This window comes from Podarcis tiliguerta (genome assembly GCF_965153285.1).
Source record: "Podarcis tiliguerta genome assembly, chromosome: 9".
Classification (NCBI taxonomy): Eukaryota; Metazoa; Chordata; class Lepidosauria; order Squamata; family Lacertidae; genus Podarcis; species Podarcis tiliguerta.
The window spans coordinates 5,970,092-5,996,111 of NC_139542.1; the positions used below are offsets into that span (position 1 = coordinate 5,970,092).

General features: G+C 47.6%; 1 protein-coding gene and 1 long non-coding RNA gene across 3 annotated transcripts; both read left to right on the top strand.

Moving 5' to 3' along the window:
* Nucleotides 1-544: 544 nt before the first annotated feature.
* Nucleotides 545-4,886, top strand: LOC310657759. The gene is made up of 4 exons (XR_014501904.1): nt 545-1,806; nt 2,150-2,305; nt 3,743-3,902; nt 4,283-4,886. It is a non-coding gene; the product is annotated as an uncharacterized lncRNA (long non-coding RNA).
* Nucleotides 4,887-5,961: 1,075 nt separating this feature from the next.
* On the top strand, nt 5,962-25,610 carry MAVS (mitochondrial antiviral signaling protein). Of its 2 annotated transcripts, none has more exons than XM_083398371.1 (7): nt 5,962-6,097; nt 7,957-8,086; nt 12,388-12,559; nt 13,632-13,876; nt 16,017-16,554; nt 18,911-19,221; nt 21,310-25,610. In XM_083398371.1, the coding sequence occupies exons 2-7, from the start codon at nt 7,970-7,972 to the stop codon at nt 21,985-21,987; spliced, it is 2,061 nt and encodes a 686-aa protein (XP_083254497.1). In that variant the 5' UTR covers nt 5,962-6,097; nt 7,957-7,969; the 3' UTR covers nt 21,988-25,610. The 2 variants fall into 2 exon arrangements, with proteins under 2 accessions (XP_083254497.1, XP_083254498.1); XM_083398372.1 differs by having other exon boundaries at nt 5,970-6,096; nt 7,950-8,086.
* The last annotated feature ends 410 nt before the right edge of the window (nt 25,611-26,020 follow it).

Below are 26,020 nucleotides of genomic sequence, written 5' to 3' on the forward strand. Positions count from 1 at the left end.
GTTCTACATCAGCCTGACCTCTCTCTCTCCTCCTGCACCTGTTCTTCACTCTCCAGTCCTGCAGCTTCTCTTGCCTCTTACTCTCATCTCCTGGCTGTTACAGGCTCCCCCAGATCATTGTTCCCTTCTTCCAAGTCAGTCCCAACCCCCTTTCTCCCAGTGCCCACTCATCAGAATCCACCCACCACTGCTCAGTGTCCACTCAGTCCCTGACACCAGCTCTCAGACACCTCATGGCCAAAGTAGCTCTGACACCAGTCACACATTGGTCTTTGCAAACTTTGCCTCCTCCCCCCATCCTCTACTAACATAGGAACAGTGGGGAGCAAAGGGTTAAATCCCTTCTTGCACATTCCCTGGTGCTGATCAAGATTAACACACACACACACCCCACAGCTGCTATATGGTAAAAAAAAACAAAAACCAGAAGAGGACCGCTCACATGATTCCCATCATGCCTAGTTTGGCCACCCGTTTTTTTGCAACTCCGCTCTTAGAATCCAGATACAAATCCACATGATACGTCTGTAACCCCGACAGCAGACTCGAGCTCACCCCCTGGGAAGCTGCTGATGTTGCTGCGGCATTATCGCCTTGCAACACCATGTGATGACCAGCCACAAAAGCAAGAAGTGGCAGCATGTGATAAAGGCAGCCCCGGAGGGTATCTTGCACTGCCAGCACTGTGGCAATTTCGCGAAGGGGAAGGGACTAAAGGTCAGTGTTCTTCTGCGCTTCGGTGGTTGCCTGGAGCTGTTAGAGGTCATCAGGCGAGCCTTCCCCAAGCTGGTGCCCACCAGAAGTTTTGAATTCTGGCTCGCAACAGCCCAAGCGAGCATGGCCAGTGGCCAGGGATGAGGGGAGCGGTTGCATCCCATCTGTGGAATCATGTGACTGATAGTCCACCTGACCTTGGGTTATAAAGCTTCTCATTAAAATTTCCTATACTTCTGTTTTTGTCAGGGCGCATTTAAAGCCACAGGCCTAAAATCAGTTTTGGAAACTCCAACATTTTGGTAATTTGTTACTATAAATTTCCCCCTAATTGCAAAGTTTGGGACTCAAAATGACCCTGTGAAATTTGCAAATTTCACAGTGGTGGCGTAGCGGTCTGGGTGTCAGAACAGGTCCTGATTTGGGCCAGTCACTCACTCACTCACCATGAGTTTGGGCCAGTCACTCACTCTCAAGCTAACCTCCCTCACGGGGTTGTTGCTGGGATTAAATGAGGAGAGGGAGAACCACGTAAGCCACCTTGAGCTCCGTGGAGAAAAGGGTGGGAGATAAACGCAAATGCAATGCAGTATATGAAACCAGTTAGTGGAAGTAGTCTGCAAACAGAATAATAGCAGACGGCGCAGAGTGCATCTGGTGTGGAAAATATTTCCATTAAGGTTTTCTCCTCTTTCTTTCTTTCAAAAATAATATGTGGAGCTCAGCATTTTGGCCTAACTATTGCAATGTTATACATCAAAACCCACCCCCCTCCTCTGCTATTCAGCCTTTACTGAGGTGCTAATACGGCACTCGGCTGTCTCTCTATTGAAGGTTCTAGGACAAAACATTACTCCCACCTCCACCTGTCTTCGCCCATAAGCAGAAATACTTGTATGCATCATTCTAATCCCATGCAAAGTAGGGGGTGCATTAGTATTTACAATAGTTTATTTTTCAAAATGATGAAGCTGGCCTATGCTCTCATGGTGGAATTGCAACAGAAGCAACACGCTATTGAACAAAGACAGTGCATACAAAAGCAGCATACACAGCAGGCTTACAGACCATGTGGCATTGCCTCAACAGAAGGTTATTATAATTTCCAACTAAATAATAGGCAGATAAAATTAACGGAAATGTTAATATTTAAAAAAAAAATCAGTTGCATCTGCTTGGCCACTATGAGTACAGGATACTGGACTAGATGGGCCTCTGGTCTGATGGGGCAAGACTCTTCTTTTGTTCGTAATAGTTAGAGGAGTGCATCAGTGTCAAAGTCCCAGAGCTATTAAATGATTAAAACATTTCTGGAAGCAGCTTCAGAACTGAGCTTGTGTATATACATATTTATAAAAGTTACCAGTGATGGCTTATGTGGTTTCTGGAAGAGAACTGCATTACAATAATAATAATGCTGTCTCTTTTCTTCTAGTAACTGAGGCATCACCAACACAGAAATTCATTGCCCAGAGTAATCTAAAAACGTCGATACAGAAGATCAGCTTGGACTTTCAAAAAACAAAAACAAAAAAACCTTACATGAGTCCAGTGGAATTTATCTGGATGTAGAGATGTGAAAGCCTTCAGGGTGGGGAAAGAGAATTATTATTATTTTTTGAATATTTTTTAAAAATCTTTTTTTGGAATGAGTTTTATGTTTTTTTAAGATCAGGTTTAACTTCCTCAAAATGTGCAGTATGAAGATTTTTATGCAATACAATATCTGGTTAGCCACTGTGAGAACAGGAGAACAGGCCACTGGCTTGACCAGCACACTTATGGTGCTTATGTACATAAGAAAAGCAAACTCAAGCACAAATCATCAAGACAGATATAACTCAAGCACAGTCTATGCAGATTCTGGTTTTCTAGAAAATTCGCAGCTCCTCACTGATGTCTGCGGCGGCTCTGTCTGTCTTGCCCTCCCCAGAAATACCTCCCCTGTCCCAGTCAGATCCAGGAGCAGAACAGGGCAACACATCATGTTCCTAACTGCAACTTTCCCCCACATCTCTCCAGTTTGTGACATCATTCTTACGGCTGCATGGAGATATATTGCATCATATTAATGGGAAAGGTGAATCTGCTACCGTCAAACCAATGGTACCACAAAGAACCCAGTCTGTAAAATCAACATGATTTTATGGGGGGGGGGGGGACGGACGATGATGACCCACCTGGATGACATATGAATCCCTCCCATCCTGTGGAATGGAATTGGAAACCTCTTGGCCCCTTCTGCCACCTAGTGTCAGGACAGAGAATTGCATGAATGCATGTAGAATTTGTACAGTATATAAAACCCCACCTTTCCTACCAGTGGAGACCCAACATGGCAAACACCGAAGTGATGCAACAGTACAATTAAAGATAGGATTTCAACACATATGTATTTAAAACCTTTAAGCACATACTAAACAGTCACATACTCTCGGAGGGGATAATTTCGTGGCTGCCAGATACAGCATCTTTCAGCCAAAAACAGAATGAGTGAATGGGAACATTGTTAAATAAAAAACCAAATAGATGTCACTGGTGTTTTATCTCTTGTTAGCCAATTTTAATTCATCTTTTTAATGTTACGTTTAATGTTATGTTTTTATATATGTTGGAAGGGTATTATGATGGAATAGGACATCCCTATTTTTATTGGAGAAATGTTGGTGGGTATGTTGCCTAAGGCCAGCCAGTGAGTTCATGGCAGAGGTAAGATTTGATGCCTGATCACTCTTGCTTCGCTCCTTCCCCTGGGAGCAGGGAAGATAAACAAACCAAGAAGCCTTGGCTTCCCCTTATGTCTGAACCAGGGACCATGGTTTGTTGCTTCCTGTCAAACACAAGATCAGCAAGCCAGCCACAAAGTAGGTTGCTCGCAGCTGTGGCTTGCACTAAGGGGGATGTTGATTGGGCAGTGTGCACAAGCACACTGCTCTTCAGTGAACCAAGATAAACCACAGAACCTGAATTAGTGTTGCACGCAAATGAGCCAATGGCTTAACATGCATTGATTTTTTTTTTAAAAAAGGCTCAAAAACCCCTTCCTCTATCTGATCTGCCACATACTTCCATGAGGAGTTTGCATTTCCCTCAGGTCATCAGAGCAAACTCAGCCACCACTCAAGAACAAACTCTGGATGCATTTCCAAGACAAACTAAACCTCGGACCACAGGCTGGAGGGGAAAAGGTAATTAGTAGCTTGTTTGCAGAGGTAATTAGCAGTTTGCTGAACTGCAGGTCTCTTTGCTAGGATTGCCAGATTGAAATATCAAAAGCACAACACTGCAGCAGTGAGGCATGTTTTTGTTTTCTGATCTAAAGAGTTCAAAGGGGTCATTGTGTTTCTCAAATAAGGAGCCATCCATTATGTGGAACTGTAAAATTCTGGAGTAAAGAACAACGTTCCAAAATGTAGGACACCCTTTGCCATCCTGAGGGCCCCCAGATGTTCTGGAGCTGTAGTCTAAAACATTTGGAGGGCCCCCAGTTGGCAAAAGCTGATGTAGGAAGGTTCTTAAAATGCAAAGCATCTTACAGCTGTTTTTCCACTTTTTTGAACATTCTTAGTGGCTCTTCCTCAAAAGCTTGGCCGTCACTGCCACACCAGACAAATCCTTGAATTAAAAGAAGACTTTGCTACTGTGCATTTGCAAAAATCATCCTCGGGTGACATCTGCTTCCTTCATCGGGTAGCTTGGTGTACTTGCAATTTCTGAGGACTCCCCAGAGCTCAATGAAAAAGAACAGCACAAGAGAGCACCCAGGCACACACAGCCTTCAGTGGAAACTGGGAAGGTGCCACATTTACAGTGCTTGAAAACAGGTCCTCCCAGAAGAAGACAAAAGCTATGTCTGTTTACTCTGCATCCAGTGAGCTCCCAGTGATGGTTTCTGATGCCATGTGGACACAACGGGAGGCACAATCCATTTCAATCCTTTTTATATATATATAGAAATACTGTGTTCTGATGCTTTCCCCCACCCCTCAGTTTGAAATGTGGAGAGGGGAAAGGACCTCAGTGCATTTTAAGCCAGTAATGCATACACAGCCAAAGTCCGGAAGCCACAGAAGGGCTGTGATAGCTCGATTCACTTTTCCGTTTTCATACTACTATGTTGTTGTTGTTTAGTCGTTTAGTCGTGTCCGACTCTTCGTGACCCCCTGGACCAGAGCATGCCAGGCACTCCTGTCTTGCACTGCCTCCTGCAGTTTGGTCAGACTCATGCTGGTAGCTTGGAGAACACTGTCCAACCATCTCGTCCTCTGTCGTCCCTTTCAATCACAGAGCAGGGAACAAAATAATAAAAATAAACAGAAAAATAATATTCAGATAAAAAAATCAATGTACAAAATTTATGTATGAAAATCAAAATATACAAGTAAACAACAAAATTACAACACTAAGATCCAGCACAGAAGGCCTTCTGGCGGTTCCCTCCCTGTGAGATGTGAAGTTACAGGGAACCAGGCAGAAAGCCTTCTTGGTGGTGGCACCCGCCCTGTGGAACACCCTCCCACCAGATGTCAAAGAGAAAAATAGCTACCAGACTTTTAGAAGACATCTGAAGGCAGCCCTGGTTAGGGAAGTTTTTAATGTTTGATGTCTCAGTGCGTTTTTATATTTAGCTAGAATCTGCCCAGGGTGGCTGGGGCAACGCAATCAGATCGGTGGCATATAATAATAATAGGCGGAAGAGCCTGGAAAAGGAGGGTACAAAAATGTAAACTTACAAACCTGCAAGGTAGGCTGAGCTCACCCAGTGTCAGAAAGTGAGAAAGAGGGAAGGGAGAGTCTTCCTGCTATTTTGAATTATGGTGCTGGAGGAGACTCTGGAGAGTCCCATGGACTGCAAGAAGATCAAACCTCTCCATTCTGAAGGAAATAAGCCCTGAGTGCTCACTGGAAGGACAGATCCTGAAGCTGGGGCTCCAATACTTTGGCCACCTCATGAGAAGAGAAGACTCCCTGGAAAAGACCCTGATGTTGGGAAAGATGGAGGGCACAAGGAGAAGGGGACGACAGAGGACGAGATGGTTGCATAGTGTTCTCGAAGCTACCAGCATGAGTTTGACCAAACTGCGGGAGGCAGTGGAAGACAGGAGTGCCTGGCGTGCTCTGGTCCAGGGGGTCACGAAGAGTCGGACACGACTAAACAACAACATTCCAAACGGATTTGACAAACAGCGCAGAGCGGAAGCCGAGCGGCCAATCGGAGGCGGGCGCGGGGCGGGCTTAGAACGATCCCCGGGAATCTGCGCGCGCCGCCGAGGGCCGGCCTAAGGCAGCTGTTCTTGCTGAGTCGCCTGCTGGTTACTTCCCACCGCCTGCACTTCCTTTCTTCTGAATCCGGATTCTTCCTCTGGAAGCGTGTGGAGACCAGGTAAGAAAAGAGGCGTGCCGAGCCGCCTTCCTCTGCATGCAACTCTTTCCTCGACTTGGGAGAGTTTGGGGATTTATTTTTATTTTTTTGGCCCCGCCATATAGAAACTCCCACTTCCCCCTCTTCCGGGCTCACTTTGCCGGGCAGGGCCTAAGACAAGAGAGCGGGGGTTTCCTGCCTCATCATGCATCGCCGCTTTCCGCTGTGGATATGCAGTGCGCTGCAGTGGGGGTGATGCAAGGAGGCTGTTTGCGTTTTTCGTCATCGGGAATTTCCAGCGGGGATTTCCAGCGGGACGGGGGGCGTGGGAATAGATAAGAGGCCTGTTCCGGTGACCGCGGGTCATTAACCCCTCCCAGGGTCCTGGCTGTCCTCGCGCATTCAACTTCTGAGTAGACATTCATAAGTTTGCGCTGCGCAGGTAAGGTAGCAACGGGGATGTGCCTTTACCTATCTTGAATAATGCAGCAGGCGTATATATTGCTTGCTAAGAGTTGGGCAGAAAGGGATTCCCGATTGCGCGTGCAGAAAGCAGTTATTCCCAGTATCATAACTGGGATGTTCTAACCAGAATGCCAGCAACGGGCTGTTGCAAGCACAGGCTCCATCTGGGTGTCTCAAATTGAAGTCAGTGCATAAGAAAAACCTGATTTTCTCTGTCTGCTTGTACTGTACTTATTTTGGGTCTAACTGTTCATTAAAAAAATCAAACCCCCAAAGTGCTGGGAATTTCATTTCTCTTTTCTTCCACTTCCTGGAGGTAAGGGCAGAATTTCTGAAGCTTTCCGGATGATTTCTTTTCTAGCATTGCAAATAAACTCTTACATGCCCCTGCTCCACCCAGTCTCGGAGTGGTGAGAAGTTGCAGAGGTCCTAGAACTTGCCACAGGAGTGAAGATCAAAATTCATAACTTATCTCAAGGTTGTCATTTGAACTAGCCAGATGTTTAACACAACTGGTCCATCATTTTTAAAAAGAAGACTTGAGATCCATCTTGTCCGAAAATGGCGACTAGACATTCCGTTTTGGCGACTGCAACCTTGGTTTAAGGAGCCATTTGGCACCTAGCTTATATATCTGAGTTTCTAACACTCCCTTTTGGACAGCCCAGCCCATCTCCCACTGCAATCCGGAGCCCCTTTGTTAGATATGAGCAGCTTCTTTCACAGTTGGTGGAGCACGAGACTCTAAATCCCAGAGTTCTGGATTTGAGTCCCACATTGGACAAAGTGGGGGGTTGCACTAGATGATACCCCGGAAATGATCTCTTTCAGCTTCTGCCTTCTGGAAGAAGGTACAGGGTTATAAAGACTAGGACTAGCTGCCTGAGAAACAGTTTCTATCCAGATGCGATTTTGGTTTTAAACGCAGTGTAAGATAGTCTCTAAGCAGTTCAAAAGCACGTCAAAGTGCAAGTAGAGAAATAGGTACCGCTCTGGCGGGAAGGTAAACGGTGTTTCCATGCAGTGCTCTGGTTCTCCAGAAGCGGCTTAGTCATGCTGGCCACATGACCTGGAAGCTGTCTGCGGACAAACACCAGCTCCCTTGGCCTATAGAGCGAGATGAGCGCCGCAACCCCAGAGTCATCCGCGACTGGATCTAATGGTCAGGGGTCCCTTTACCTTTTAAGGTAGTCTCTATGAAAGTATATTGTATTTAATTATAGGGTATCAGAGTTTTTAGGGGGTTAACCAGGCTGGGATAGCAGGCATGTTGGCTTTTGAATGTCTGATGTAGATTTTTTTCAATTTCGTTTTTCTGTATGGGACAATGACAATAAAGATTATCGTATCATTATCATATCGTATTGTGGCCTTTCCCAACTCTACAGTTCTGCCTGTGATTCTCCTGGTTCTAGGTGCTGACTGAACATGGGGTTAGCTGAGGATAAAGTGAAGGAATACATCAAGGCCCACCAGTGCAACTTCCGATGCATCCGTGTCCTTCAGATGCTTGACTATCTCAGCTGCCTCACTGAAATAGACAAGGTAACTTCCCCCCTGATTTCCCTGCTCTTGTTGGTGCCAGAGTTTGGATTGGGGAGCTGCCCCTTGAGAGTATGTCCAGGGTAGTGTCTTTAGGCTGTGGGAATGTTGTGGATAATAGGAGAGGATATATTGATTAAATATCTAATAATAAAGCAACAACACAGTACAATGAAATGAACTGAGCCTCCCCTCCTCACCAACACTCAATCTCATTGCACTCTGTGTGCTTGTCGCACAACACACCAACCCTGAAAGTCAGTTGCACTATATTATTTTCTGTTCAGCAGCCTAACAGCTCACGGACAGAAACTGGTTTTAGCCTGTTGGTATGACTGATTAAGGGACGCGGGTGGCGCTGTGGGTAAAAGCCTCAGCGCCTAGGGCTTGCCGATCGAAAGGTCGGCAGTTCGAATCCCCGCGGCGGGGTGCGCTCCCGTTGCTCGGTCCCAGCGCCTGCCAACCTAGCAGTTCGAAAGCACCCCCGGGTGCAAGTAGATAAATAGGGACCGCTTACTAGCGGGAAGGTAAACGGCGTTTCCGTGTGCGGCTCTGGCTCGCCAGAGCAGCGATGTCACGCTGGCCACGTGACCCGGAAGTGTCTTCGGACAGCGCTGGCCCTTGAGTGAGATGGGCGCACAATCCTAGAGTCTGTCAAGACTGGCCCGAAGGGCAGAGGTACCTTTACCTTTACCTTTACCTTTATGACTGATTAAGGGACGCGGGTGGCACTGTGGGTAAAAGCCTCAGCGCCTAGGGCTTGCCGATTGAAAGGTTGGTGGTTCGAATCCCCGTGGCGGGGTGCGTTCCCGTCGTTTGGTCCCAATGCCTGCCAACCTAGCAGTTCGAAAGCACCCCCGGGGGCAAGTAGATAAATAGGGACCGCTTACTGGCAGGAAGGTAAACGACGTTTCCGTGTGCTGCGCTGGCTCGCACACTGGCCACGTGACCCGGAAGTGTCTCCGGACAGCGCTGGCCCCCGGCCTCTTGAGTGAGATGGGCGCACAACCCTAGAGTCTGTCAAGACTGGCCCGTACGGGCAGGGGTACCTTTACCTTACTTTATGACTGATCATACTTCTATATCTCCTGCCCGAGGGTAGAAGATTAAAGAGGTGCCGGCCGGGATGTGAATTGTCCCTGAGAATTTTTCTTGCTCTCCCAAGACATCGATCCCTTGCGATGTCATTTAGCGGGCTCAGGGGACAGCCCATGATATCATGTGCTTGTTCACCACCCTCTGTAGAGACTTTCTGTCCGTGGCTGTCAAGCCAACGTACCACACTGTGATACAATATGAGAGGACACTTTCTGTTGTGGACCGGTAGAAGGAGGTCATCAATTGTTGTTTAACATTGTTCTTTCGCAAGACCCTGAGGAAACGGAGTCTATGTTGGGCCTTCCTAACCACCTGAGTTATAATGTTTTTCCAAGTGAGGTCTTCACTAAGGTAAACTCCCAGGAATTTAAAGGAAGAGAGATTCTCCACACAACCCCCCCCCCCCCGATATACAATGGGGCTAGTTCCCCTGTCTTCCTCTGCAAGTCCAACACCATCTCATTTGTCTTGCTAATATTTAGGTGCAAGTTATTCTCTAGGCACCATGTAGATACTTTTTGAACCTCCCCTCTGTACGCTGATTCATCTCCACCTGTAATTAGACCCATTATGGTAGTATCATCTGCAAACTTAATAATTGCAGTAGATGGATCAGATGAGATACAGTCATATGTATACAACGTGTACAGGTAGGGACTCGGCACACATCCCTGTGGGGTGCCGGTGCTGAGCTTCAGGGAGGTAGATGTAACAGGCCCCATCCTCACTGTTTGTGTCTGATCCCTCAGAAAGTCTTTAATCCAGTCACAGATGGTAGAGGAAAGGTCTAGTTCCATCAGCTTTTTGATAAGAATGTCTGGAAGGATGGTATCAGAAGCCGAGCTATATCCTTCCTTACTTATGCTAGTGAGCTAGTAGCAGAGCACATTCCCTTTGCACATTGCTGGAAACAAGTGGATTGATTGATTCGTTAGAATCATTTGAGTTGAGCAATCCAGTCTGGCTTGTCCAGATTGGATAGTTCCCTCTTAAAAACAATAATGACACGACAGTATTCTTTTAAAAGGAATGGTGAAGTTTACTTACATTCAGTTCACAGTATTGTCCTGAAGGCAACCTTTATCTTATAGTTACAGGTACATGTGTAGAGAAAAGAAGTCTGAGCTAGGCCTCAGACCTTCCACCTTGTGGCTTCCATTCTCTGTAAGGATGAGCCATGTGCTGCTGGCTAAGAACCAGCAGAAGGAAGATGGCAAAAGAGCAGTTGCGAGAGCCAAAGGGCCAAAAGAGCAAGAGAGGGAGATGGTTGCATACTCATCCTTACAGAGAATGGAAGCCACAAGGTGGAATGTCTGAGGCCTAGCTTTATAGGGTCTGCTAGGGTCACGCCCATCTACCTGGTCACACACAGGGGAAGGATGCTCCAGAGCAGGTATGACAGGAAGTCTTCCCCGTCTCTGTTCACGGTCGGGGAGGACTTCCAAACACAGTGGAACACAGTGTATGACGAGCTTTAAAAAAATGTTTTAAGTATAACTTTATGAAAAATACAGAAGCTTTTCTTCTTTTTTTAAAATAATTTTTATTGAATGATTTTATGTTACAAAAAACAATACAGCCATACTACTACTAAATATAATTAAGAAATAAAAATTACATACAGTGGTACCTCGCAAGACGAATGCCTCACAAGACGAGAAACTCGCAAGACGAAAGAGTTTTTCGTTTTCTGAGTTGCTTCGCAAGACGGATTTCCCTATGTGCTTGCTTCGCAAGACGAAACGTCTTGCGCCTTTTTTTAAAAACCGCCAATGCATTCCTATGGGAAACCGTCAATACACAGCGGTGCTTCGCAAGACGAAAAAACTTGCAGGACGAAAAAACTCGCAGAACGAATTAATTTCGTCTTGCGAGGCACCACTGTACATCGATATTTAGTTTGTTATTTGTTATTTACCGTTTTATTTCTTCCCAAACATTGCATATAACAACACACATATGTGCAGACACCCACACACCCACAGCCGCACACAAAATGATAATAATGAAAGTAAATATTTTTCCCCCTTTTATCTTCCAAAATCTTTTCTTCAACTTTTAAAATGTTTTAAGTATAACTTTATGAAAAATACAGAAGCTTTTCTACGAGGGACAACGGACAAAGGTATAGCAAGAGAAGATCAGAAAATATTCCTCTATGCCACAGGAGCAGCAAGGATCCTAATTGCTAAAAACTAAGGGGGGGGGGGACTGCCAACAAAAAAGAAATGGCAAGATAAACTGTTAGAGTATATTGAACTGGCTAGATTAACAGAGGCAATTAGAGATCACACTAGACAAGAGTTTCAAAAAGCATGGGGAAAATGTAGAGAATACTTCACAAAACAGTGCCCTAAAATACATACCTGGACTTGCAACCCATGACGGCAGTGCTCTGTCTCCACAGCTGGGCACTGGGGGCAGAGAAACTCATGAGTGGTGGAAGTTTCACCCTCCACTTGCAATATGCCACTGGGTGAAGGTGCCATCGTGCTCTAGCCCTCAAACCAGTCCCGCGTGGTGTATTGATACATTACCTTTTCATTCTGTTCAGCTCATGTTCCCCCTTCAGCAGCACAGACTTGTTTTGAAGCAGTTGCAAAGTTGCTCTGGCTATTGCAAGGTAGCAGGTGTGTCTGTGCTTATGCAGGCACCCAAATCATGTTGCAAACCCGTGGTTATCATTATTACCGTAGCTATTTGGCAGTTAAGGGTTTTTCTTAACCGTGGGACAGGCATGTCTGAACCATTCCTGTGGCTTTCTGAGACGTAGCGACAGCCGCAACTTGGATGGCTTTCAAAGAGGCTTAGACAGATTCATGGAGGAGGAAGCTAGCAGTAGCAACTGTGCAGGAAACAATTTGCCTCCTGGATACCAGTTGCTGTCGCCCTCGGCTCTGACGTTTGGGCTTTCCAAAGGCATCTGGTTGGCCACTGTGAGAACAGGATACTGGGCTGTATGGGCCTTTGGCCGGATCCAGAACGGCCCTTCTCACATGCATCCACCCAACTCCACGTTGAGAGCTCTGGTCTGGAGATGGTGGCTGCAGACCAAGCTGGGGACCTGCTGGCATGTTTGGAATATGCCATGGGAATCCCGATTTTAAACCTTCCCAGGGCTTCGGTGATGCTGTTCTGTCTCTCTTTCTCCCCGCCCCACCCCCTCGTTCCTGAGCTTTGCATTTTCATGTCCCCCATTCCCGCAGCAAGAAATTAAAAGTGAATTCTTATTGCGAGGGAACGACCAGACGGTGTGGGAGCTGTTTCAGCGCCTCCAGACGAGGAGGGGCTGGGTGATGCTCCTCATCAACGCTCTTGAGGACCAGAACCAAAGCGAGCTGGCGAATGAAATCAGAGAGGTTTACGAACGTTGGCACTGTAAGTTGCCTTTCCGCCTTTTGTATTTAATGTATTATTATTATTATTATTGGGACGCGGGTGGCGCTGTGGGTAAAAGCCTCAGCGCCTAGGGCTTGCCGATCGAAAGGTCAGCGGTTCGAATCCCCGCGGCGGGGTGCGCTCCTGTTGTTCGGTCCCAGCGCCTGCCAACCTAGCAGTTTGAAAGCACTCCTGGGTGCAAGTAGATAAATAGGGACCGCTTACTAGCGGGAAGGTAAACGGCGTTCCGTGTGCTGCGCTGGCTCGCCAGATGCAGCTTATCACACTGGCCACGTGACCCGGAAGTGTCTTCGGACAGCGCTGGCTCCCGGCCTATAGAGTGAGATGAGCGCACAACCCTAGAGTCTGGCAAGACTGGCCCGTACGGGCAGGGGTACCTTTACCTTTACCTATTATTATTATTATTATTATTATTATTATTATTATTATTTTATTGCTTCTTAAGAGCAATAATGGAGATCGTCAGCTTTGCAAAAGGGCAGTATATAATCCAAATGAATGAATGTGTAAACCGGTGCTCTTCATTTTCGGGGGCAAAAAAATTGAAGTTGTTTTGATTTAGAATCTAGACCATAGGACCCTGTGTAATAATAGGCCACACATCCTTTTCCTCTTGGATTGATTCTGTAAATCACATAGCTGTACCCTATACAGTGGTACCTCGGGTTACAGACGCTTCAGGTTACAGACTCTGCTAACCCAGAAATAGTACCTCGGGTTAAGAACTTTGCTTCAGGATGAAAACAGAAATCGTGCGGCAGCAGTGGGAGGCCCCATTAGCTAAAGTGGTACCTCGGGTTAAGAACAGTTTCAGGTTAAGAACGGACCTCCAGAACGAGTTAAGTTCTTAACCCGAGGTACCACTGTAATTCCTTATTGGCAACTGTGACAACTTTTCTCTTTCTTTCTTTCTTTCTTTCTTTCTTTCTTTCTTTCTTTCTTTCTATTTTATTTTTAAATCCTGTTTGCTATTAAAATTCAGTAATCGCTATTTGGAAATAAAGGAAAAATAAATTAACCTCTGTGCTGCTGGTGTGTCTTCCTCCTCCAGCCCCTCGAAGGAATGTGCCGGCAGTTGCTGCCTCACCTGCTGTGGTGAATAGCTCCCAGGTGCCAGCCGTGAAACCCAGCCCACCCTCTTCTGATGTGCCCCTGCCAGTCTGTAGTGGAGTCCAGCCCCCCTTGCCCACAGGCGTCTCAGACCCATCCTACTTCGCCACAAATGCAGCCTCTGAAGACATGCCTGATTACAGCACTCCTGTACAAGAAACTGACCGTCTCCCTCGGAGCCCTGAGGTAAAGCCCTAAGATTGGTTTCTCTTCCCTTGCCTTTCATAGAATCATAGAGTTGGAAGGTACCCAAAGGTCATCTAGGCCAACCCCCTGCAGTACAGAAATCTCAGCTATAGCATCCCTGGCAAATGGCCATTCAACATTTCCTCAAAAGCTTCCAAAGAAGGAGAGTCTACCACCACTGTCTTCCCCACCCCCATAAATTTTTATTATTTTCTTTACATATTCTTTCTTATCATACTTTAAACAACATACACCGTGTTTTTTGCTCTATAAGACATATCAGACCATTAGACACACCTAGTTTTTGGAGGAGGAAAACAAGAAAAAAAATATTCTGAATCCCAGAAGCCAGAATAGTAAGAGGGATCGCTGTGCAGTGAAAGCAGCAATCCCTCTTGCTGTTCTGGCTTCTGGGATAGCTGCGCAGCCTGCATTCGCTCCATAAGACACACACATATTTCCCCTTACTTTTAGGAGGGAAAAGTGTGTCTTATAGAGCGAAAAATACGGTACATCTTTTTGCTCTGCCAAGCTTGTGACTTCAGATGGTATCCTTTATTAAACCCACACGCGTATTTTATCTTCTCACATCTTATCTACACTGTAGGAGTTACTTCAGCCCTGCTAGTGTTTTTAAGTTTTTACAACTGTTCTTTAAAGGTAAAGGTAAAGGGACCCCTGGCCATTAGGTCCAGTCATGACCAACTCTGGGCGTTGTGGCGCTCATCTTGCTTTATTGGCCGAGGGAGCCGGCGTACAGCATACAGGTTATGTGGCCAGCATGACTAAGCCGCTTCTGGCGAACCAGAGCAGTGCATGGAAACGCCGTTTACCTTCCTGCCAGAGTAGTACCTATTTATCTACTTGCACTTTGACGTGCTTTCAAACTGCTAGGTTGGCAGGAGCAGGGACCGAGCAATGGGAACTCACCCTGCTGCGGGGATTCGAAACGCCGACCTTCTGATCGGGAAGCCCTAGGTTCTGTGGTTTAACCCACTCCGGCGGGAAGGTAAACAGCATTTCTGTGCGCGGCTCTGGTTTCGCCAGAAGCGCCTTAGTCATGCTGGCCAGATGACTCGGAAGCTGTACGGGCCTTCATCCCGCTCCCCTGCGGAGGCTTCGTGCAGCTATCCCTGGCTTTTGCGGGACGTGGGGGAAGGGACAGAGTGCGTGGCTCTGTCCCTTCCCCCACCTCCCAGAAAAGCCCCCAGGAACCGCGCTCCCTTTAAAGAGCGCGCAGCTCTTGCTGGAGGACAGCCAGCAGGCTTGCTTTCGCTGAAGCCAGGAGGGCAAGAGGGATCGGTGTGCCCCAATCCCGCTTGCTCTCCTGGCTTCAGGGGTAGCCCTGCAAAGCCTCATGAGCGAAGATGGAAGAGTGCTCCCTCTTATTCCCTTTCTTATTTCTTGTTTTCCTCCCCTAAAAACTAGGTGCATCCAATCGTCCGGTGCGTCTAATAGAGCGAAACATATGGTAGCTTTTGCGTTACTGCTGTTTTGCTGGACACGAAGGGAAGCAGACATGTTTTATCCTTTGTTCCTGAACTATGCTGAATAGTTGAGAGCCAGTGTGGTGTAGTGGTTAAGAGCAGTGGACTCGTAATCTGGTGAACCGGGTTCGCTTCCCCGCTCCTCCACATGCAGCTGCTGGGTGACCTTGGGCCAGTCATACTTCTTTGAAGTCTCTCAGCCCCACTCACCTCACAGAGTGTTTGTTGTGGGGGAGGAAGGGAAAGGAGAATGTTAGCCGCTTTGAGACTCCTTAAAGGGAGTGAAAGGCGGGATATCAAATCCAAACTCTTCTTCTTCTTCTTCTTCTTCTGAATAAACACTTGTAAATACACTTACACACATCTCTGTATGCCACTTCCATTGTGGAGATCTATTCACTCTGCTAATTAGCGTTCTCGGTAGCTTCAGAAGGCTACTGAGGCTCGAGTCGCTGACTGACTGATGCTGTACCGGAGATTGCCCGGCTGCCGGCCCGTGGCTGGAGCAAGCTTGGGGGCCTGCCTGCCACATGCCCCCGTCTCCCTGGCAGTATCCCAACAGATCCCTCCCATTGCAAGGGGCCAGGCTAGAAGACCTTTGGGGTTCCCTTCTAACTGTACAAATCCATGATTCCATGATTTGTTCTTTTCAGACCAGAGGCAATGTTGCAGCTGCTCCTGCTGAGGATGCCCGGGCCATTCCGAGTGGAGGCTGCCTTGGAGAGGTGCCCGGGGAGGTTTTGCCAAGCAACGCACCAGCACCCTCAAGGCCCGACGCGGGTCCTTCGGTGCAGAAGTGGGACGGCCGCCAGCCCCGCCCTGTTTGCGTGAAGAATGGCTATTTTGGGAACAGGAACCACCCCATCGACAGTGCCGTTTTGCCGGGGCTGGCTGCCCCTCCTGATCCCGGAACGGCTGGGAACCAGCCAGTGGAAGATTACTATTCCTCTCCTGACAGCAGCTCCCCGCTGGCTTCGAGTGGTCAAGACAAGGCATCCCTGCGGGAGCAGAAGATCCAGGCCTTGCGGGGCTATCACAATGAGGATGTGCTGGACGGTCCACAGGACGTAGGCAGCCCTCTCCTCCTGCAAAGGCAGTTCGATGCAGAGCAGGGAGTAGGCCTGGGGCGCCAGGAGAAAGGAGATGGAGCAAGCCCAACAAACCGCATGCCTGGAAATGGCCCGGGAAGAGGTAAGGACGTGGTGCGGTTTTGTTGGTTATTTTGCAGCAGTGGCGTAGCGTGGGGGGTGCAGGGGGGGCCGGCCGCACCGGGCACAACATCTGGGGGTTAGGATTAGGGGGCCCAAATCCACGGGTTAGGGGGCCCAAATCCACAGGTTAGGGGGTGCAAATCCACGGGTTAGGGGGCGCAAATCCACGGGTTAGGGGGCGCAAATTACTTGCCTTCCCCCGGGTGCTGACAACCCACGCTACGCCACTGTTTTGCAGATCAGTTGCGCTGCAGAAAGCGTGCTGGGGAGACCACACATTCAAGGAACGCAAAATTAACTTTTGCTCGATTTCAGTAACAAAAGCAAAAACTCCTTTTACACTAACAAAAGCAAAAACTCCTTTTACACTAAATTACAATACATCAATGGCAGGGACGCGGGTGGCGCTGTGGGTAAAAGCCTCAGCGCCTAGGGCTTGCCGATGGAAAGGTCAGCGGTTCGAATCCCTGCGGCGGGTTGCGCTCCCGTTGTTCGGTCCCAGCGCCTGCCAACCTAGCAGTTCGAAAGCACTCCCGGGTGCAAGTAGATAAATAGGGACCGCTTACTAGCGGGAAGGTAAACGGTGTTTCCGTGTGCGGCTCTGGCTCGCCAGAGCAGTGATGTCATGCTGGCCACGTGACCCGGAAGTGTCTCCGGACAGCCCTGGCCCCCGGCCTCTTAAGTGAGATGGGCGCACAACCCTAGAGTCTGTCAAGACTGGCCCGTACGGGCAGGGGTACCTTTACCTTTTTACAATACATCAATAAGCGTGACCCGTCCACCAGGGTACTGAGAGAGCTACATGCTGCTCTTTATATATTATACCCAAGTGCTTAATTAACATAACAGCACCTGCTATGCTGCTTCACAGCTGTAAAACTAGGTCATGTTATTTGCTCTGGTCTTTAAAGACATCCATATCTTGTGAAACAATAATGAAACCTAAAATGTAAAGAAACCATTAAACAGGTTTGAGTCCCTTGCAGCAATAATAATAATAAATAAAATAAATAATAAAATAAAATAAATTTATACCCCGCCCATCTGGCTGGGTTTCCCCAGCCACTGTGGGCAGCTTCCAACCAAATATTAAAAATACATTAAAACATCAGTCATTAAAAACTTCCCTAAACAGGGCTGCCTTCAGATGTCTGCTAAATGTCAGGTAGTTGTTTATCTCTTTGGCATCTGATGGGAGGGCATTCCACAGGGTGGGCGCCACTACCGAGAAGGCCCTCTGCCTGGTTCCCTGTAACTTGGCTTCTCACAGGGAGGGAACTGCCAGAAGCCCTTGGCGCTGGACCTCAGTGTCAGGGCTAGATGATGGGGGTGGATTTGGACCACAGCACCACCCGCGTCCCACTAATTAAGGACAATTTCCACAGCCTCCTTTTTTGCATGATTTTCTGTTCTTTTCCCTGGTTGTTGGGTGGGGTCGGGGGGGCGGACACCAGTGTTTTAAAGTCCTGAAGCTCTGCTGTCTTGACTGTTCGAAACCACCTTGTTCAGCATCCATTCTAGGATTTCAGCCACACACACAGTCCTGTCTTCCCAACCATGAGGACTATAATCATAAACTATAAACCATGAGTCTACTTGCTCTTCCTGTGCATATAAAACATAGCATGTGCACATGGTGTATTGGATTTCAATCAAATCAATTTAAATCACGATTTAAATCACTAGCCGGTAAGACTTGATTTAGATCACTAGGCAGTGAGATTTGATTTACATCATTATTTTTTTACAGAAAGACTCTTCTTGCTGGTGTAATCTTAATATTTACAACCAGATGAAGGTTTCATTTTTGGAATAATAAATTTTCAGAGTAGTTTTTACAGTTAAATCAAAAATTACTGACTTGGTTATACTATTAGAAATACATAGACTGATAATTATGAAATTATAGTGAGGTTTCATAAGTTAACTGTTTATATTTGGACAACTTTTCTGCTGTACTTTATTGGAAGGAGAAAAATAATCATTTCCTTAATAACAATTTAAACAATTCATTTAACTAAAACAATAGCATTATAGCATATGTATCCATTAACTGACTTGGTTAAACGGTGGTTTTTGTGTGGTTTTTGTTTGTTTTAAACAGACTGAGTTTTAGCACACATGAAAAACTTAAAACAAATCCTTATTATACTGTAATTTAAATAGAAAACTATCTGTAGAAAAGATTTTTCCTCCCAAAGCATTTTATTTTAAAAATCCAACTTAAACCCAAAAATTCTGATTTTTTTATTTTTAAAAAATCATTGGTTTTTATCCACCCTGATGGGCACCATCCTATGTGCTGATGAATAATTTCATGCGTTTTTCTCATGCAGGTCCCCGCATTCCTGTGAAGGCTGCTGCCGCCCTCCCCTCAAACGCAGATATTCTTGACAGCCCTTCCTCTGGCAGCTCCCAGCTCCTCAGTAGCCCTTCAAACAGAGGACAGACTCACTCCACCCCCAGCACTACACCTTTAGGGCGGAGTCGACCTCCGCCTTCCGACTTCGACGGTTCCTCCTCCACCGACGTGATCCCACCTAACTCGCCTCCCTGGCGTTCAGCTGCTCCAAGCGACGCGTCTAAAACTCCCATTCATGGTGAGGGTTTGACTGACACAGCCGCCTACGAGGTGGCGCCAGAGCAGGTAAGCTGGTCCACGCTTCTGGGGGTGCAGAGCTTGCGGCGGCGTTGCAGTTGGAACGAAAAGGGAAAGGCCGGGGAAATTGGGAAATGAGGAGCCCATCGCCCCATTTGAGCACCTAGCCTGCTCTGACCGACAACAGCTCACCTGTCAACAACCTGTCCCCGTCACTGGGCACCTGATCCCCTAGGGAAGGCCAAGCAGACCTCAGGGGCGTAGGGAGCCACCAGAAGTACCCCATGTGCTGGTCCCGGGGGGTTGCTGTGCGGCGTGTTCTGAGGCTGAAGCGGGGTCCAAGGTAGGGAGTTGGGTGAGGTCAGGAACTCTGGCAGATAGCAGAACAGGGTGCCGGCCAGAACAGGTAACCAACGATGTTGCTCCCGCAACCTGGGGCTGGGCTGACTGACCTTTATCTCCTCTGAGGCCTAGGGCGGTCCCGGCCCACAGGTGACTCGCCTCCCCTGGTCTGGAGGTGAGCACTCCTTCTGCGAGAACTTAGTTCCCTCCGCCTCTCTGCCCTGAGCCTCTGCAGCTCAGGGGAGCCTGGAGGGTTACTGGACCCAGAGGCAACCTCACCGTCCCCTGACAGGGCTGGGAGAGGAGCACCTGCAGGCAATGGGTCCTCAATCACCTCCGGAGCCAGAGTGGATTCATCTGGTGTCTGCTCCTGAGGATCCGGCACAGGTGAGGGCCCTTCAGATTCAAGCCCCTGCCCCAGCTCAGCCGGCCCTGGAGGCGGGGACTCCTGTGCAGGCTGGGATTCTTCCGGTTCAGCCTCTGAATCAGACTCCCAGGCCATCACACCCCATCAGAGGATCTCGGTGGTGTAGGTCAGGGGTCAGCAACCTTTTTCAGCAGGGGGCTGGTCCACCGTCCCTCAGACCAAGTGGCGGGCCAGACTATACTTTGAAAAATAAAAATAAAAATGAACGGAATCCTATGCCCCACAAATAACCCAGAGATGGGTTTTAAACAAAAGGACACATTCTACTCATGTGAAAACATACTGATTCCTGGACCGTCCGCAGGCCGGATTGAGAAGGCGATTGGGCCGCATACGGCCCCCAGGCCTTAGGTTGCCTACCCCTGGTGTAGGTGGAGCATAAGGAATTGGACAGTCCTGAAGGCACTTTGGGGCCCGGGTTGCTTGTGAATTTGTGGATTCACCTTGAACCTGGCCCACTAGCAAATTTGCAACCAGTACACCTCTCCTAGCAGCAGAGTAACATGTTGACAGTAATCTGTTCCTGCAAGCCGTTTGGCCCCTGCATTCTGCAGTAGTGGCAGCTTAAAAAAATACCTGGAGGGCATCCCGTTGGCTGCCCCTGCTCTAGAGGCCCTGCTATCTCAGATGCTTCCACCAAAAAATAATAATAATAATAATAATAATAATAATAATAATAATAATAATAATAATTTATTTATACCCTGCCCATCTAGCTGGGCTTCCCCAGCCACTCTGGGCGGCTTCCAACGGAATATTAAAATACAGTAATGCATCAAACATTAAAAGCTTCCCTAAACAGGGCTGGCTTCAGATGTTTTCTAAAAGTCTGGTAGTTGTTGTTCTCTAATAATAATAAGCCAGGGATTGCACATTATTATTATTGTTACAGTGGTACCTCGGGTTACAGATGCTTCAGGTTACAGACTCTGCTAACCCAGAAATAGTACCTCGGGTTAAGAACTTTGCTTCAGGATGAGAACAGAAATCGCGCAGTGGCAGCAGCAGGAGGCCCCATTAGCTAAAGTGGTACCTCAGATTAAGACAGTTTCAGGTTAAGAACGGACCTCCGGAATGAATTAAGTTCTTAACCCGAGGTACCACTGTTTTATTATTAATCTGATTGGACTGTCCCAGCCACGTGCTACAAATCCTATGCTCTGCATCTGAATGCATGGAATCAGAGAGTTGCAAGGGACCTGGGCCTTTGCCCGCTACTCCAAACCCCTGCAATGCAGGAATTATGGAATCCCAAAACTCTTGTGGGATAAGTACTGAAGGGTGAATTGTTGGGGGGGTTGGACGGAGGGAGGAAGGCAAGCAAAGAAGTGTGTAGGTGGGTTTTTCTTACCTATTGTCTCCTGCAGGTGATCCAGCCATCTGCTGTGGGTGGAGATTCAAGGCCGAGTACGAACAAAGTCTTTCACCGTCCCAGAGATTACGGTGTCTTCTCTACCAATCACGACGACGACGAACCCTGCAAACCGGGCGTTCTGCGTGCAGTACAGAGTGTAAATGCAGCAGGATCACCTGATCAGCAGCTGAGTGAAAAAGAGACAAATCCTGCATATTCAGGGAGGTCAGACAGGCTTCGCTTCAGCGATTTTTCTGAGGGCAGCGACCCTTTGATGATCAGCAATCCCAGCTCGTCCGAAGAGAGACGCTCTGGTCCAGCTGTGGTTGCTGTTCGAAGCAGGGATGAAGCCCGCGACCCTTCCCGTCAGCTTTCACGCGGCAACCACGGGGACGGCGATGGTTCCATCCGAACCTTCACCTTCAAAATGGAGGAGAGCCCTAGTGTGGATCTCGAAGGAGCCCCTGGTTTGCCGGGCAGCCCTGGCGGACGATCCACGGGTGCCTCGCCCGGCTCGGACGACAGGCAGCGGCTGGTCAAAAGCGCCAGGCCCCGCTCGGAAAGTGCGAGGGATTCCCCCCGCAGCGAGAGAGGCGATGCACCATTGACTTCACGCAGTTATACGTGGCTCCTCGCAGGGTGTGCCGTGGTGGTGGCAGTGGTGGCCTTTGCACTTTACAAGAAGAAATAGGAATCTGGGGAGGGAAGCGAGGAAAGAAGGGAGCGTTCCTGGTCCTCCAAATAGATTGATTCGTTCCCGGGCAAGCATTAAGATCGTCATCCCTCCTCACCCAGTGCCTCTATATCAAGAGTTGACTCCTAGGCCAAATATGACCCCCAGGACCTCTTTATGTGACCCCTAAAGACTGTTGACCTTCTTCTGCACCCTCGTTGAATGCTCTTTCATGTCTGGAATGTCTCCTTGAACTGGTTTAATAATGCCTTTGGATGTAGAATCGATGGAGGAAGGTCTGTGTGTGAATAAATATCTTGCAAGTGGCTGTTACCTACTGCACAAAAGCAATAGACAGAGCAACAGGTGTGACCCAATTTTGGGGATCGTTCTGCCCCCGACAGGTAGCCCCTCCCCTTGCATTCTATGCAAACACACTCCCACGCAGAGTTTTGCTTCTGTTTGAATCCAGTTCCTCCACGGGCGTCGCGCGATGCTCACGGCAATTATTCGCCGTTCACCAGTTGCCTTCCTGCACGCTTCCTCTGCTCTGCCCTGGCATACCTCTTAAGAGAATAGGGCTTCTCTTGATGCAGCACGTGTAACCCACTCCCAGTGGTGGCCCCTGATATGGGTGGCTTTACAAGAGTAGTTGGGTGGCGCAGTGGGTTAAACCACAGAGCCTAGGACTTGCCGATCAGAAGGTCAGCGGTTCGAATCCCCGTGAGGGGGTGAGCTCCCATTGCTCGGTCCCTTCTCCTGCCAACCTAGCAGTTTGAAAGCACGTCAAAGTGCAAGTATATAAATAGGTACCAGTCTGGCGGAAAGGTAAACAGCATTTCTGTGTGCTGCTCCGGTTTGCCAGAAGCGGCTTAGTCATGCTGGCCACATGACCCGGAAGCTGTACGCCGGCTCCCTCGGACAGTAAAGCGAGATGAGTGCCGCAACCCCAGAGTCGTCTGCGACTGGACCTAATGGTCAGGGGTCCCTTTACCTTTACCTTACAAGAGTAGTTGGCAAATTCATGAAGGGGGAGAGGGCCATTGATGGCCACTAGCCAGGGTGGCTATGATACTCTGACTCCGCAGAGCAGCAAGCCAAAATCGGTGAGAAGAAGCGAGGCAGCCATAATGCATTTTTTATGTTGCAATATTAATTATGTTGCTTGATTTAAAAAATCCTCTGAAGTAGGACTGGGCGATGCATCGATAATATAATCCGAACCTGGTTTCAAGTCCATACCACACTATTGGTTTCATAATTTTTTTTAAAAAAACCATTTTACTGATTTTTCAATAAAAACAGCCAATCAACATATCCACATCATAATCCAATTAAAAACAAGAAGCTAAAATTTTAAAAAGACCAAATTGTAATCCAAATTGTAATTATTAATTTTTCCGGGCTCCCCATAGTCTGGACCTCTGAAGCATATCTGCCTCTTCTCGTTTTCATATTTTCCGTCTTCTGGTGGTTTCATAATTTTTGACCTGGCAATATGTGCAAATCATGATGCCTATCTGTACGTTTGCTGTCCCAAAACCACAGTGTGGGAGAGACTGTGACGCCAGCCAATGCCTCTATGTAGCTCCATCCTTATTTCAGACGTTGTGATATATCGGTCTATCACAACGTTTAGCTGGTGATATATTGCGATGTTGGAAACCAGATACCGCCCAGCCCTACTCTAAAGCGGTTTGTGTAAAATGGTATAAAGCATTCAATAATAGTAACAATAAATACAATTTGTGTGTGTGCGCACAATGAAGGCACCTGCCTGGCATTAATAGGCAGGGAGGTACAGAAGGCAGGTGCTGCCGTACTAAAAGTATGGAATGAACCCGTGGCACTCATAAAAGTGCCCGTTCCACAGATCAAAGTGGAGCAGCGGGCACATAGTGGGCAAAGTAAGCTAACAGCAGCACTTTGAATATTTTTTCAAAATGGTTCCCACAGCTACAATCTTTCCCCCTTCCTAGAAACGGCCTATTCTTTCTTTTTTATCAGGCCTGCCATTTTCCTTTCTATGAAAAAATAGATTGTACAGTGGTACCTCTGGTTGTGTTCCGGAGGCCCGTTCGCAACATGAAAAGCCCGCAACCTGAAGCGCCGTATCTGCGCAGGTGCGCAGCGTGATTTGGCGCTTGTGCACATGCACAGAGCGTGATTGCTTTTGTGCGAGCGGCGAAACTCGGAAGTAACCCTTTCCGGCACTTCTGGGTCGCTGCGGGACGCAACCTGAAAAAACGTAACATGAAGCAAACTTAACATGAGGTATGACTGTACCATTTTTTAAAATCCTGCCTCGCCATCCCCCCTGGTACACCTACAGCAGCACAACCGGACGCCTTCATGTGTCCTGCTTGCAGTAAAACACGCCTCTCCCATATTGGCAGCAAACGCCGGCGCTGCAACTCTCCTGCGGTTTGACTTCACCGCTAAAGGAGCATTCTTCTGTCATCTCCCAAGGCAGCCAGATCCCAACACCACCTTTCCTCTTACCGGCCCCCTCCTCCACTTGTTCGTCTAAATGATGCTCGTTTCACTTGCTCATGGTAATTTTAAAAAACCAAAAATTAGCCGAAAGCCTTTTTTGGCTGCTTCGTGACCCCATCTTGATGCACCGATGCATTCCACACACAGACTACCACCATCAGCAAATGTATAGGACCCCAGGATGTGTATGTTCAAATTGGGCAAATTCAGTATTTACCAAACTGAAGAAAGCAAGGGTGCAGTTTGAGAGGGAAGGGTCATCCTGATCTGGAAATCTTATTAAGCCTTCTGGGGTCGAGGGGAGTCCTAATATTGTTATGTACTGAAGTTCTCACCCTGGGCCAGCAGGGGGATACTGTAGATAGTTTTCACTCAGGTCCACATATGCAAAAAAGGAATTGAAAGTGACGCTCAGTGATTGGGTAGTTACAGAAAGTTGTTACTGTTGCTTTGTAGTTGAGCTCTATATAAGCAGGTTGGCTGAACCCTTCAGTTCAGTTCTGTTCTGGCCTGTGAATAAACAAGAGCTGTCTGAGGAATCACTGTGTCGTCTGATATGTTCACCCACAACTTAACAATTATTATTTATTAAACTTATCACCCTTCATCCAAAGAGCCCAGGGCGGTTTGCAGCATAGAAGCACAAAATGAAAAACAAAATACCTCTCGCAATACCAAACTGAAATATGGGACGCTGGCATGGCCCTGTCATTCAGGGCCTTGATTCTAGCTTGCAGCAGAATATGTGCCCGCTTGACTGCTTAGATGTGCAGAACTGCCACTTCTACAAGTGCTACATAAGATTAGTTTCTTGCAGGCAAGAAATCAGTCCTTCGGTGTGGCAGAGCCTACCCTTCGGAACGCCCTGTCCATTGATATTAGGCGGGTGCCTTCACTGTACTGCTTTTAATGCCTGCTAAAAGCCTATTTGTTCTACCCAGGCTTGACATTTTAGTAGGTATAATTGGTGTTTTCTTTTAATCACTGATTTTATTTTGTATTTGGTTTTTATGTTGCTTCTTTTTAATGATTCCTTTTCTGTTGGCGTTTTAAATGAATATTTTAGCCTGCCTTGTTAAATTGCTTAGGGGTCTTTTGTTCTACTAAGACTTTTTGTTAATAAAATAAATAAGAGTGTCTCCCTCTCTCTGCGTGCTTTTGGAATTCTTCCCGAGGAGGTAGTTGCAAAGAAGCGCTCTTCTCTGAACTTTTCGTCCGGTTGGGTTTCTGCTTTTCCCAGGAAAAGGCTTGTAAGCAAGAGTCATGAGCAACTGCATCCTAACTCTTTTGGCAGTTAGCATTCGATGAGAAGTCTTTCCGGAAGATTCCTGGGCCAGATGTTATCAACGGAGCTGTCCTTCTGATGGTTTTGGACTGCACCAGATGCCTTCTTAAAAATGCAGTTAATCTTCCGTAGTGGTGAAGGGACAGGATACCCAAATCCCGTCTGTGAAGTCACCCCAAAATCACCTCAGGCCTCAAAACTCTCCAAAATTCCCTTTCTCTCTTCTAAAAATCCACAGCAGCTCTAGCTCTTCTCTGCTTTCTCACAAGA